Source organism: Solanum pennellii, chromosome 1, assembly GCF_001406875.1.
Source record: "Solanum pennellii chromosome 1, SPENNV200".
NCBI classification, from domain to species: Eukaryota; Viridiplantae; Streptophyta; class Magnoliopsida; order Solanales; family Solanaceae; genus Solanum; species Solanum pennellii.
The window spans coordinates 88,592,350-88,605,367 of record NC_028637.1 but is presented as its reverse complement, the minus strand read 5'-3'; the positions used below and the strand labels follow the sequence as shown (position 1 = coordinate 88,605,367).

The window sequence follows — 13,018 nt, the reverse complement described above, 5'->3', positions numbered from 1 at the left end:
GAATGAAACAGAAAGAAAAAAATTGAGACTACTTAATGCACAGTGTCCCCTTAAGGAAATTATCCCCTTAGTACCGAGGTTTAATGGAATAGATTCTCTCAAGATGGAACGGTTTTATTCACAAGTACATTGATATAAGAATAATAGTTTCAGTGAGTCATTCAATAGGAGCAAAATACTTGAATAGTCAATTGTGCAGAAGAAGAAGAAGAAGAAGTTCAGAATTTTTGTTGTTTTAAAATGAGGGGAAATTCCTCTATTTATACACAATAAAAGATAGTGTGAACGAATGTTTATTGTACTTTATCGGAAATGTCACAACTCTTTGAAAAGTTACAACTCTTTGAAATAGATGGACTTGGATGGAAAGAGTCATTATACAACACATGTGTTAGTATATTTTGTGAAAGTGTCCGCTACCACAAACGTTAGAGGTTCACAAGTTAGAGAATTGGATTAAGATTATTGAAAAATTAATAAGAATTCTTTAGTTTTTCTAATTAGCCAAAATATATGTTAGGCGTTGATAAGTGTCAATTATTATCTTTTAACTAGTATCTTTCATACTTATTGAACTTTTTGATATTATATTGTGCCTATAAAATATTTTTTATTTGTGATTCTTTTTATGTTATGCTTGATGATTATAATATTTTTTTAATCAAAAAAGTAACATTTTTTGTTGAAATTAATTTTTTTATAACAATTTATTAATATAATGTTCGATTTCATATGCACATTCAGATATTGAAAACAAACAATAATCACAATGTTCAGATTTGAAGACCACATCTTAATATTCAGATGTGTATTCAGATCCATCCACCTAACTCTTAATGCAAATCTTAATATTTAGACGTGTATTCAGATTCAAAGATCTCAATCTTAATAAAAACAAATGAGGCCTAAGACACTTTAATTGGACGATGTTCAATTTAGATAACTTATATAGGATCCCGCTATGTCATTTTGACACCTTTTTAAATATAAACAAAAACATATAGTGCGTGTGTATTACACTCGCGGATAATGTGTAAAGTAACCAATTAAACCATGACATTTGTCATTTATGTCAAATTAATTTTAAATAATTAATGATAAATAAAAATAAAAAATGACCAATAAATTAATGACACGTAATATTTTTTTTTGAAACTGATAACATTAATGACACGTAATATTTTTTTCCCAAATAATTACAAAATAAAATCAACATCCCAATAATAACAAAATAAAATAAAATTTAAACTACCCCGCAACTCCAAATCGCCTACTCCAACTCCTCACCAAATCATCTTTCTCCAAACCCCCACCCCCAAAACCGACCGCTTTCTGCAACTGTCCCCGCGCTTTCTCCTCCAAATATATTGGACTCCTCTTTTGTAAAACGTTGTACAACTTGTTGATTTTTTTATCTCCAAATAACCCTCGTCGCCTCCGATGCAAAGAATTTAATGAGTGAGTTTGTTTTTATTTTTTTTAAAAAATCCTATCATTTTTGTTGAATCCTTCGTATCATGGATGAGATTTAACTTAAGCAAAATGTTTGGCTGAAAATGGAGAAGAAAAAGAAGAAAGAATTAATTAAAAAGTAATTAAATAACCACTTCATGTGTCCGATAATGTGTGTATAACACTTATTCTGTCATGTAAATAAAAAATGTCAAAATGACATTATAAAATTCTATTTGAATCTAAAATAAATATCACTTAGTTAAAATATCTAAATAAAAAATTATATCAATTTTAAAAGGCTATCGATGCCCGTAGTATATTTCTTAAACGAATGAATTATACTTAGTATGAACTAAAGAAAATGTATAATTTAAGAGTGTTTCAACAGTTAACTTTTTTAATTATTATAAGTTTAAGTTATTAAGAAAACTAGAAAAGCTTTCTTGTTTCTATTTTCTAATTAGTGAGTTTTATAAAATAATATTATATTTTCATATTTAATTATAAATTTCTTATTTTATTCCTAATGAAAAGTTTTTATAATAAGACTATTGTTATAAAACATATGAGATTATTACAAAATTAGTTAATATGCACTTGAAAATATGCTCAAAAACTTTTCCAAAATCTGAATAGAAACTTAAGTTGGAATCTCTAAATGAAAAATTTATGGCAAATTCAGAAACTGTATGTATTAAGCACACTATATAAGTAATTATTTAGACACTGTGGGTACATATATAACTGAAATAATAAATGCACACATGCTGTTCAACAAAATTCCAAAGAGAAAGCAATTCACCTTAGTTTGTGCATAACTCAATGGAATTTCCAAGCAGAAGTGGAATAGATTGGAGTTCCTTTCCAGCTGATCATGAAAGACCCTCTATTTACATCCACACTGCAAGAATTCTTACAAGCAAACTGTTGAATAATCAAGTTAGCTTGATACAAACATGTGTCGTTTAGCTTTACTTCCTCCATTCCAAACCTCTTCAAGAATGATCTCCACACATCAAGATTCACACTTCTAATGACCCTTTCCTCCGTATGACACCCCGAATCCCTGCTCCGTATGACACTTCTAGTGTCATCCTGTGTTGATCATCCCGCTTCATTACATCTTCCAGGCAATCAAATAATGCACTGTAGTAGAATAAAGTGTCTATGAATCGGTTCACAAATAGAGGTGAATTCAGATTCGCCTCTACTTCTGATACTACCATTAGTGATGGTTGTAGCCTTCTTAGAACTCTCATTGCAGTTTCTAAACAGTTGGGTATGCTGATCATTGCTCGTAGAAAGAATGCTGCATGGATTACTAACCCTTCGTCAGGTTTTATGTCGAAGTGGTCTTCGGTCAGTTGGTTTCTATCTGGTAAAAAGATGATCTTGAATGAGAAGGGGAAGTTCAAGGAATTAGCAAAACTCTCTAAAGACTTGCCTGTTTCTATTACTCTTTCTTTATTGACTGATTCGATAACTGTGATCTTCATATGTTCGATTGGGTTGTCTTTTCTCTCTGCTGCTGCTTGGATCAAGGATGCCCATTGTACCCCTGTTCTGATAAGGAAATCAATTAGGTGAACTTTGGGTTTCATTGCTACACTTTCTAGTATGGCTTGAATTCCTGTGAAATGCACTATATGGGTGAATGGAACTTCTTGATGTAATGCTACGTATGAGGCATGGAATCTTGATGCAACACAGATACTGTTAAGTTCATCTGTTTCCGTGCAGATTTTTGGCATTAATTTTCCTGTTTCTCTATCGATCCTCTCTCCAAGTGCTTGTGCAAAATAAAAGACTGCTCTTTGCACAGGGTTACCTGTTTTTGATGCAAGTAGTTGGCATTGACTCAGAAATTTCCTTGCACGATCGTAGTGCTGGTCAAAAACTTTCTCAGCTGCAGCTAGGAGGATTTGAGCAAGTTCTACATCTTGATTATCTTCAGGAGAAAGGTCTGAGAAAGCAGAACCATAGGGGTGCAAAAGATTGTTTATGTTGATGAACTTGTTGGAAGAGAACTGGATGAATCTTTCTCCAGCTAGCCTCATGATTTGTGTAGCTGAGAGCTTCTGGTGCATGTTGGCTCCACCATTCACATCTCTAACTTTATCTCTTCTCCTGCGCCTGCTCGGATTGTTCCTCAGCAATTCAAAAGGAGCTAGAGATAGAAAAGGTACCTCGTCCACATTGCTTCCTGTTTCTAGATTGTTGAGCTTTGTTTTTCCTCGACTTAACTGACCTGCAGAATGGGCAGCATGCTCATTCAGTTCTTCTTGTTGTTTATTCATTTCTTGTAATTGTTGATTGACTGCATATTCTTGATAGAACCCATAGTTGTTACAGAAATTCTGGATATCTGTGGAATCCTGCATAACTGATGAATGGTTTCAACTCTTTGCAATATCTACTCTACCACCTCTGATAGAGCCATCACTCCCTGGGATTTGGTTGGAAGTGAATGATGAAAGACGGAACAAACAGGGAGTGATGGCTCTATCAGAGGTGGTAGAGTAGATATTGCAAACAGGGGATTGGCCATATCAGAACTGAGAGTAATTTGCAAGTGCCTCCTGATCCGCTAAGGTTAGCATCAGGTAATATAATTGATATTTCACCAAATTCCAAGTTTATAATACAAATTAAAGCTGTGCAACTGGCCAGTGATGGGACAACTTAAAACTTTGAGAGATTAACCCTTCATTAAAAAAAGACCATATACAGCTGAATATAATACTTTGACAGACTGTGACATAAACATTTAAAAGAATTGGCAATATCGATTAGTTTTACATGGTTATGATCATCTAGAAAAAAAGTGCAATTTTATATCTTGTTTTGTGTTTAAGATGACAAAGTAACATTGCTGGCTTTCTAGATTTTTAATAAGAGTAGAAGGACAAGAAAAAAAATAAGACATGGCACTAAGGACAATGTGGTTTGTGTTGTGATTTATGACCCTTCTTAAGAAATTCAGCCTACCTACATACTGTACTTTTGCTAGGTAGTCATTTTCTAAAGGCTGAACCCATCGGCAGCCCCTTAAATTTGGCATCAATTTTCACTTAGACACTTCAAGTAGACTTTGTTCATTTTAAACACCTCAAGTAGAGGTCCGCTATGTCATTTTGGCACCTTTTTGCCAATCAGCTAAAATTACAAAGTGTGTGTAATACACTTGCGGATGACATGACATGATGACTAATAAAAAACTGACATTGACATTTGAATGTAAGAATAATAATATTCAAATAAATTATTAAAAAACAACTAATTTTTCAGCAAAAATAAATAAATAAAATTACTGATTTTCTACCATCCCACCCCTACCCCATTTGTCTTACGTCCCTTTTGCCTCCCCAACTCTAAAACCATTTTCTTGATTCTTCTTTCAATTTTTTTTATAAAAATTATTAGATTTTAGGTTTTTTTTTAATTGATTTTGAAAATTATATATGACATTCTTCTAACTTTTTGAAAAAAAAATGTGTGTCTTGTTCTAAAATATCTTTTCAAAATTAGTGTGATGATTTTTAAAAATTTTGTTCTTATAAATGTTTTTAAAATTAGTGATAATTTGTTTATTTTATTTTTTCATATTTTGTAAGATTTTTTATCATGAATTTTCATGGGGAGGTGGAATAAGTGGTGGGGCTAAAAAGTGAAGAAGAAGAAGGAAAATAAATCCAAAAAAAACCCTCGCGCGCTCAAAATGGGTGCAACGCACACAATATGTCAAGTCAGCAAAAAGTGTCAAAATGACATAGCGGGACTCAACATGAGGTGTCTAAAATGAACAAAGTCTAGTTGAGGTGTCTAAGTGAATTGATGCCAACTTTAGGGGGCTACCGATGGATTCAACCTTTTCTAAATTTAGATGGTGACAGGTTATGTGAATAACAATTGGATAACAGTTGAAGAATGTATAAGACTACCTATACATGAATTGCAGACAAGCAAATGGACATCTCACCAAAAAAATAAAAATGTTAGAACCTGTGCACAAAATTAACAAGGCCACCCTCAAGATTTTTTTTGTTAAGTAAAGAACTATGTGGACATTGGCTTATTTATTGAATTTGTCTGTCCTTGTGCAAGTTATGGTTACCTTTTGTTTTTTTGATAAGGTAAAGATTTGATTAAATGGTACCAAGATGGTACAAGAAAAGAAACAAAAACTACATATAACAAAAGCAGCCTACTACACTCTTCTTCCATATACTGGTTCATACTATCCATTAAGCTACTTTACACCAGAAGTAAAATTCTATAAACATCTTATCTTAATTCCAGAAAATTTGAGTTCTCTGTCGTTCAAAGCAAGCCTTGTTCAGCTCCAGCCCTATTGTCCATAAGATGCTCAATGGAGTAGTTCTCTACTTCATCTCTTTTGGTATCACCTGCCACTGCCATCCTTCTGGTAAACCTTTCGCATTTTGAGACATCACCCATGTCATTCCAGAAAGGTTAAGGAATAACTCCCATCATTCTCTAGAAAATCTGGAATGGAGAAAAAGGTTCTCAACTGCGCTGATTTGCAGAACTTGTAATTACGCCTGTTGCACTGACTTAGTACAAATACTTTATACAATATACTGCATACCCATCAAACAAAAAGAAGGCGATCAACTGCTTCCCAATATTCTTGACACTGGTAGCATCTACTACATAGGTCAAACCCTCTCTTCTGCAAGTTATTTTGAGTTAAGTATACCCCCATGTTGCAACCCCTCCAAAACATGCTACTTTAACAGGAGCTTTTGTCTTCCATATCATCCTCCAAGGCCAAGAATTATCCCACCGACATGTCTTTATCAACATACTAAAGCAATTCTTAACTAAAAAAAAATTCTCGTCTTTACTTGCCTTCCAGATCAGGATGTCCACTCTGATCAATATAAACTGATCCAAATTGTTGAAGAAACTGACAAAATTCTTGTATCTCCCAATCATTCAAACTCATCCGGAACCTTTGCTGCCAATCAGATTTAGAATGAAATGTAGCAATACCAACCTTTTTAGTTGAGCAGTTAAAAAGAGTAGGAAGCTAATATTTTAGACATTCATCACCAATCCACAAATCTGTCCAAAACCAGTCTAGTAAATTGACTCAAATCTCCCTAATTTTATATTCTGTCCTGTGAGAGTTCATTAATCCAATCCATTTGGGATTTTTTTTTGGTAAAAGGATAAACCAGAAGGCATAGAATTTGTGATGAGGTTATAACTTTTGGGACCATAGGACTTCAAAGGTTTCTCTTCCTTTTTTCAGGCCTAATCATAGGTGTCTATTGCAATTCCGCTGTTAACATATTTGATCTAAAGGGATAGAAGTAGTTATTAACCAAGCCATTTCCAGTCTCCTGCACTTCTTGAAGTATGTGACTCTAAATGAGGACTTCTGTTTCTTCTACCCACTCTTTGTTCACAAGGTGCTCAAAACAAAGGAGGAACGGTGAACAACATGTACACAAGCCCTCTATCCCAGAAATATGAGTTTAGGAGCAAAATTCTTGATTTAGGCAGCTTGGAGATGCTTTATGGTCCGTTGATGGTGTACAATTGAACTGAGCAAGTAAGCATCCTATTTGTTTCCTCAATAAAAGCAAATTGTTTTCTTACAAGAACTTCCAAATGGATAGAGAATGAATTGGTGTTCCCTTCCACCCAATAATGAGGCCTTTCCCATCCTTTTGAAGATCACAAGAACTTCCTTGGGCAAATTGCTTGAGAATCAGATGAGCTTGATACCAAGCTGACTCACTAAGCTCTTCTTCCACCATACCAAACCTTGCAAAGAATGCTCTCCATACTTCAAGCTTCACATTCCTGGTGAACCTGTCCTCAGCTTCAGCCGCCACGATGTTCCGAATACCTTCACCAAAATATACCCCTTCAATCGTTGTTCGACATGGACTGCGTCGATCCATGCAGTCCTCGAAGCAATCAAAAAATGCACTGTAAAAGAAAAGTGTCTCAATAAAGCGGTTTAAAAATGATGGTGAATTATGGTTTGCTTCAACTTCGCCAACAACAATAATTTTTGGTCCAATACTTCTGACTACTTTCATCAAATTATCCAAACAATCTGGTCTTGATAGCATTGTCCTTAGTATAGAGTTACAGTAAACAGCCACAGTCTCATCTGTCTTAATATTGGCCGACTCTTTCTTGAAATCTTTCATGTCCGAGACAAAAACTATATCAAATGAAAATGGCAGGCCTAAGGACTTGGTGAAACTGTGTAATGTGTTGCTTGTTGCTTCAAAGTTCTCTTTTTCTATGCTTCCAACTGCAGTTATCTTAAGAAGCTCAATTGGACTGTCACCTTTTTCTGCAAGAGCTTGTATCAAGACTATCCATTGAATTCCACTTCTGATATTAAAATCAATCAAATGAATCTTTTTTGCGCTTCTGACATTTTCAAAAATTGTTTGAACTCCTGCAAATTGCATCACTTGACTGAAAGGAATTAGTTGGTGGCAGGTCAAGAATGCAGCGTTGGTACCTAATGACATAATTTTAATATACTTGAGGTGGTGATCTTCATCCGTACATGTGTATCTTCCAGTTGATCGATCAATCCTTTCTTCTAAAGCTTTAGCAAAATAGTAAGAAAGTCTCTGGACTGGATTACCTGAATCAGATGCCACCCACATACAACGAGAAATCAATTTGCTAGCTAGATGGAATTGTTGATTATTCACTTCTTCTGCTGCAGCTAGGAGGAGGTGGACAAGCTCCACGTCCCTTGTTTCCTCCATACAAAGGCCTGAGAGTGCCGAACCATAAGGGTGGATGAACATAGAAAGACCATCTAGCCTTTGGGTGGAGTACTGAATGTACCTGTTCAGACATAATATGATCAAGTAATTAAAAGTGTGCTCGCTCTAACATCTAAAACTTTTAGATGAGATGGTCGGATACTTCAACATGGTATCAGGGTATCCAAAGATCTAACAGCTTAAACTTTAAGATAAGATAGTCACACAATTTTGGCAGTACCTTTCTCCAGCAGCCCTCAAGATCTCTTTCATTGGCAACTTGTGGCTATTACCTAAGCGAGCCTCACAACTTAGTGCATTAGTGCACAAGTTTTCCTCACTGGATTTCTTGCTCAGTCTGCCATAATTGCTCAGTAGCTCCAAAGATGCTAATGAAAACGGCTTTGGTTTTTCATTGCTAGAGTTGGCAGGTTCTGGTACTTGAGGCGGGAAATCATCATTTGTTGGTGCTTCAATAGTAGATTGGATTTGGACCGGTTGCAAGGGCATGACTGTGTTGGTGAGGAAATGATTTTGCATCCAATCTGATAGACTTTGTTGCTGATCTTCCAATAAGTTGGTTCTAACTTGTTCATCAGATGTATTCTCTTCATTGTTAAGTCCACAAATGGAGTAAAGAGAATCAATATCTACACAACCTTCTTCAATGCCATTGACCACTAACTCACTTCTCTCATATCCTTCAAGATGAAACTGATCATCCTGGAAATCACTAAAAATATCATTGGAGATTGAGACATTGGTCATGGTCTAAACTCTAGGACGAATTAGTGGTACCCTTAACAAAGTAGCCTCGAATGGCTTTATAGTTTCAGGAGTACTGTCTGAAAATCAGCACCATGTTACTTCTTGGATATATTTTTTCTTTTGATGGCTATGAGAGCTTGACAATAGTGAAAGTGAACTCTTTTGAGAGTAAAAACTTATGGATACATAGTGTTTTCACCAATGACATGTGTTTGCATATAGACTTATCTTGTTTACCTATGATAAGTTGATACGATTTGGTGTAAACATCGAGGAGCCAATAAGATAACCTGGTCATAGAGAGATTCAGCCACATTTTAAAATATTGGTTCAGTATGATGTTTCCATGGCAACAAGCAGAAGAGTCCAGATGAAAGAATACACATCCCAAATAGATTACCATTGCTTTTATCTTTAAAGAAACTTCAATCATGTACACAATATGCATGTGGACAAATGCATAATTACAATCGAAAACAGTTTAGAGCTAAATAGTGACATGTTTGGATGGAAAGGAAAATATTAATAGTGAAACACTAGTTATAAGCCCTTGAAATATTTACATCGAATCAATAAACGTAAAACATATAGCATGTTCTCACTAAATTAATTCATCATTTAACCACATTAAATTCATGTGGTTTGGTATAAACATATACTCAATAACTCTACCAAAAGTAGAAATTACACAAAAGGAAAAATACAAGGAAAAAAAAAAGAGTATGTCCAAATTCAGACCTTCTCATCATTGTTCCTAGAGTCACCAACAGTATTGTCAATATCAACAACTCTTCTACCAAACATTACATAAACAAGCCAAACAAGACTTTTCACAATTTTGATCATACCAATTGTAACAGTTAAATAATACAACCACCAACCAACAAAATCAGCCAATCCAATACTAATCAACAAGTCTCTTTTTTTCTCCACCACAACCACTAAAAACTCAACTTCATCTCTCAATCTCCACCACCAAAGTCCACCAAAACTCATTGCCAATGCTGCTTTTTCAATCCATCTATTTTCTTTTAGAATGCCAAAAACTGTGTCATCCACCACTGGCTTCACAAAAATATTGGACCAAAAGAACATTGTTTCATTTAATCCCAAGAAGAATATAGCTCTTGTCAAAAATCCCCTTTCATAACCAATTTCATAAGCATCAACTCCAGCAGCTATACTACCTGTTGGAACACAAATTAACCTCTTAAAACATAATAATATCACACATTATAAATGTAGCTACAATAATAGAGTAGTAGCTCTTTATCTCTCCTTTGACTTCTTAGATCATTTAGTGTACTTATTTTCAAAAACACTTGTTGATTTTCTATTTTATCGACTTAATTTTCTAGAACAACACTTATATTTGAAAGAGCGGGAAAAACACATAATATTCAAAATTATATTCTCAACACGCACCTTCAATGCCTAAACCAACACAAATTTGCAATATGCATACGAAAAACCACGCGGCGTATAATCGCAGTCTCGAGACAGGCTCTAGGGTACGCTTGATAAAGCAAGAGGTACCACCGGTTAAGGTATGAGAAAGTGCAGCAACACTGATGATAGAAACAAGAACATGTAGAAAAATAGGGTTAACTTGAAGAAAAAATTTGATTAGTAAATCACAATTATTTGAAATTTCTGTTTTTGAATAACCTACAAGATCAATAAGATAATGTGCAACAGATAGCCTAGAAATTATAAGAAAAGAAAGAGGAAAAAGAAGACTAAGAAGAATAGTTGTAAAAATTTGAAATGGTTCTCTAAATAAATTTGCAAAAGAATCCATGAGAAAAGAGCTAGAAAAAAAATTGAATGAATTCTTGTTGCATATGAAAAAAAATATATGAAGATTAAGTACTATATATGTTCATGAAGAATGCATTTGAAAATAATACAAAGTCTAAGAAGTGGTTGTCACGATGTCTATGTCTATCAAGTTTGGTTAAATAAATATAATTATAATATTAATGTTTGTATGCAACAAATCAAATAATAATGTGTGTGGTATTAGTTTAGTCTTTATTTTAGATTATTTATGAAGGGATAACATGTAGTTTGATGCTTTGATGATAATTGATATATGGTCTAATATTTGTTTATTTTGTTTCCCATCAACTACCAATAGATATATATTTTGAGAAGTGTAGAATGGATATTTGGTAGATTACTATTGCAATTTTAAAAAATTGACAGTCACCTAATTTACGAAGAAGTTTGTTTATATGGAAACACTATAGAGGTGGAATGTCATAGAAAGTTGATGTGTTATATCACCAAATAAAAAAAAAATGAGGGAGGGGGGAGGGGGGTTATCAAAACTAAAATAGATTCTTTATTAAAATAAATATATNCTTCTTAAGATTTGGACTCCCTAACTTACCATATATGTGGAGATAACAATGTGAGTTGTCTTGTCATGTTTCCATTGCCAATGTTTGTTTGACACTATCTAAGAAGTAGATGAAGTGTCTTCGTACATCATGATTGCCCCCTCTTTCTTTCAAACAATTTGTTCGTCTATAATAGTTAGTAAGACCTCCTTCATATTAAGTGAAAATAAAAAATTTAGCAGAAAAAAAAGGAAACAATTATATAACATATTTTTTTTAAATTTTATATATACATAAATGACTATCTTTTTCAAGATTTCATTTCTTACTTTTGGATAAAATATTTAAAATAAAAGTTTAGCAATTCTCATCATTTTATACAAATACATCTTTTTTGTAAAAAGTGAAGTTCTAGCAATGTTTTCGATATAGAAAATAATGTAAAATTTCTTTTGAAAAAAAATTATCATAAAAAAAATATTGATGACATCTTAATTGCAATCTATTAGGTTTCAATTTAATCTAAACACAAGGCAAAGGTGTGATTCTTTTGATGATAAAAGTGGTAGTAGTATTAAAACATTAAAGAGTTAAATTTTTTTATATTGATTGAATAAAAATATTTATAGTACTAAGTTATTTGAAAGATAATTATTTTTCTTTTCTAAAATTAAAAATAAAATTGGGGCTTGAATTATATGACGAGTTAATATCTATCAATAAGAATGTAGTCTTTTTTCGTTACCTAATTTATGTGTCATATACGTTTCTTATTATTTGTCCCAAAGAGGATATAATATTTGTTTTATTTAAAAATAATTAACTTGAAATTTGCCATATTACCATGAATTGTTTATAACTTGTAGTTTTGAACAAGTTCTTTAGTTGAAAACTTACCTAGTTGTTCCCTTTATTTTTATTATTTTGATCGAATTCTTAATTTATTCTTTATGTTAGGAGGGCGTGAAAATTGATTAATCAATAAATGGGATCGATAAAAATTTACACTGTTGATTTCTTATTTTTATCACCCAATAATTTTGCTGATAGTTTACTTGATCTTTTCTTGACCTGTTTCGTTCATTATCTTTTATTTTTTTAAAAAAAGGGGATATTTTGCATATAATTTTATTTTTTTTCTCCATAAATTTCACACTGTTATATATTATAATATATAAATTAGGTATTCCTAGTGAAAATGAATTGTTTGTGTGGTTGGAAGCCTGCACATCTTAAAAGATTGAGAATTTTAGTATAATATTGAACAAATTAAACTATTCAAAGGGGAGTGGACTTCAACTTATTTACATGAGAATTGGACCAATCCAATTTTTATTTATTTTTATCCCTCCCTCTCCGAATTTTCATCTTTTTGTTTTTTTTTATGGATCGAATTCATAATGTTAAAGTTGAAGGTGAATGATGCATAACACTTGCAACCATCTATCGTCCAATTTGATATAATATGTAGGTCATTTGATAGAATGTATTAGAAATCTAGTGCATGTACTAGTCATAACATTATTTAATTTTTTGTTTGGTAGGATTTTGAACCTATGCATAAATATGTATAAGTTGAATATATACCATATTCAATATTATTTAATAGGACGCATAATAATACATATCAAACCATGATATTAGCAACACATAGGATATTAAAACACAAATAAGCATATA

The 13,018-nt window shown here is 32.9% G+C and overlaps 3 protein-coding genes across 3 annotated transcripts; all 3 read right to left on the bottom strand.

Annotated features, from left to right (window-relative positions):
- Positions 1-2,477: 2,477 nt before the first annotated feature.
- LOC107024666 (DELLA protein RGL2-like) lies at positions 2,478-3,836 on the bottom strand. The gene has a single exon (XM_015225658.1). The coding sequence runs from the start codon at positions 3,834-3,836 to the stop codon at positions 2,478-2,480; it is 1,359 nt and encodes a 452-aa protein (XP_015081144.1).
- A 1,748-nt stretch (positions 3,837-5,584) lies between these two features.
- LOC107016326 (DELLA protein RGL1-like) lies at positions 5,585-9,478 on the bottom strand. Its single transcript, XM_015216818.2, has 2 exons — positions 8,467-9,478; positions 5,585-8,307 (listed from the first exon to the last, which is right to left on the bottom strand). Exons 1-2 carry the CDS (start codon positions 8,991-8,993, stop codon positions 7,080-7,082), a joined length of 1,755 nt encoding a protein of 584 aa, XP_015072304.1. The 5' UTR covers positions 8,994-9,478; the 3' UTR covers positions 5,585-7,079.
- An 88-nt stretch (positions 9,479-9,566) lies between these two features.
- On the bottom strand, positions 9,567-10,833 carry LOC107028904. The gene is made up of 2 exons (XM_015230149.2): positions 10,419-10,833; positions 9,567-10,180 (listed from the first exon to the last, which is right to left on the bottom strand). Exons 1-2 carry the CDS (start codon positions 10,792-10,794, stop codon positions 9,726-9,728), a joined length of 831 nt encoding a protein of 276 aa, XP_015085635.1. The 5' UTR covers positions 10,795-10,833; the 3' UTR covers positions 9,567-9,725.
- Positions 10,834-13,018: the final 2,185 nt, after the last annotated feature.

Bases quoted from the DNA above. Each gene is read 5' to 3' on its own strand.
- LOC107024666 (XM_015225658.1), bottom strand. From the start codon at position 3,836: ATGCAGGATTCCACAGATATCCAGAATTTCTGTAACAACTATGGGTTC.
- LOC107016326 (XM_015216818.2), bottom strand. From the start codon at position 8,993: ATGACCAATGTCTCAATCTCCAATGATATTTTTAGTGATTTCCAGGAT. The intron at 8,308-8,466 runs GTACTGCCAAAA...ATGTCTGAACAG, and splicing joins TTGAGGGCTGCTGGAGAAAG to GTACATTCAGTACTCCACCC.
- LOC107028904 (XM_015230149.2), bottom strand. From the start codon at position 10,794: ATGGATTCTTTTGCAAATTTATTTAGAGAACCATTTCAAATTTTTACA. The intron at 10,181-10,418 runs GTGCGTGTTGAG...GTGTTCCAACAG, and splicing joins TGTTGGTTTAGGCATTGAAG to GTAGTATAGCTGCTGGAGTT.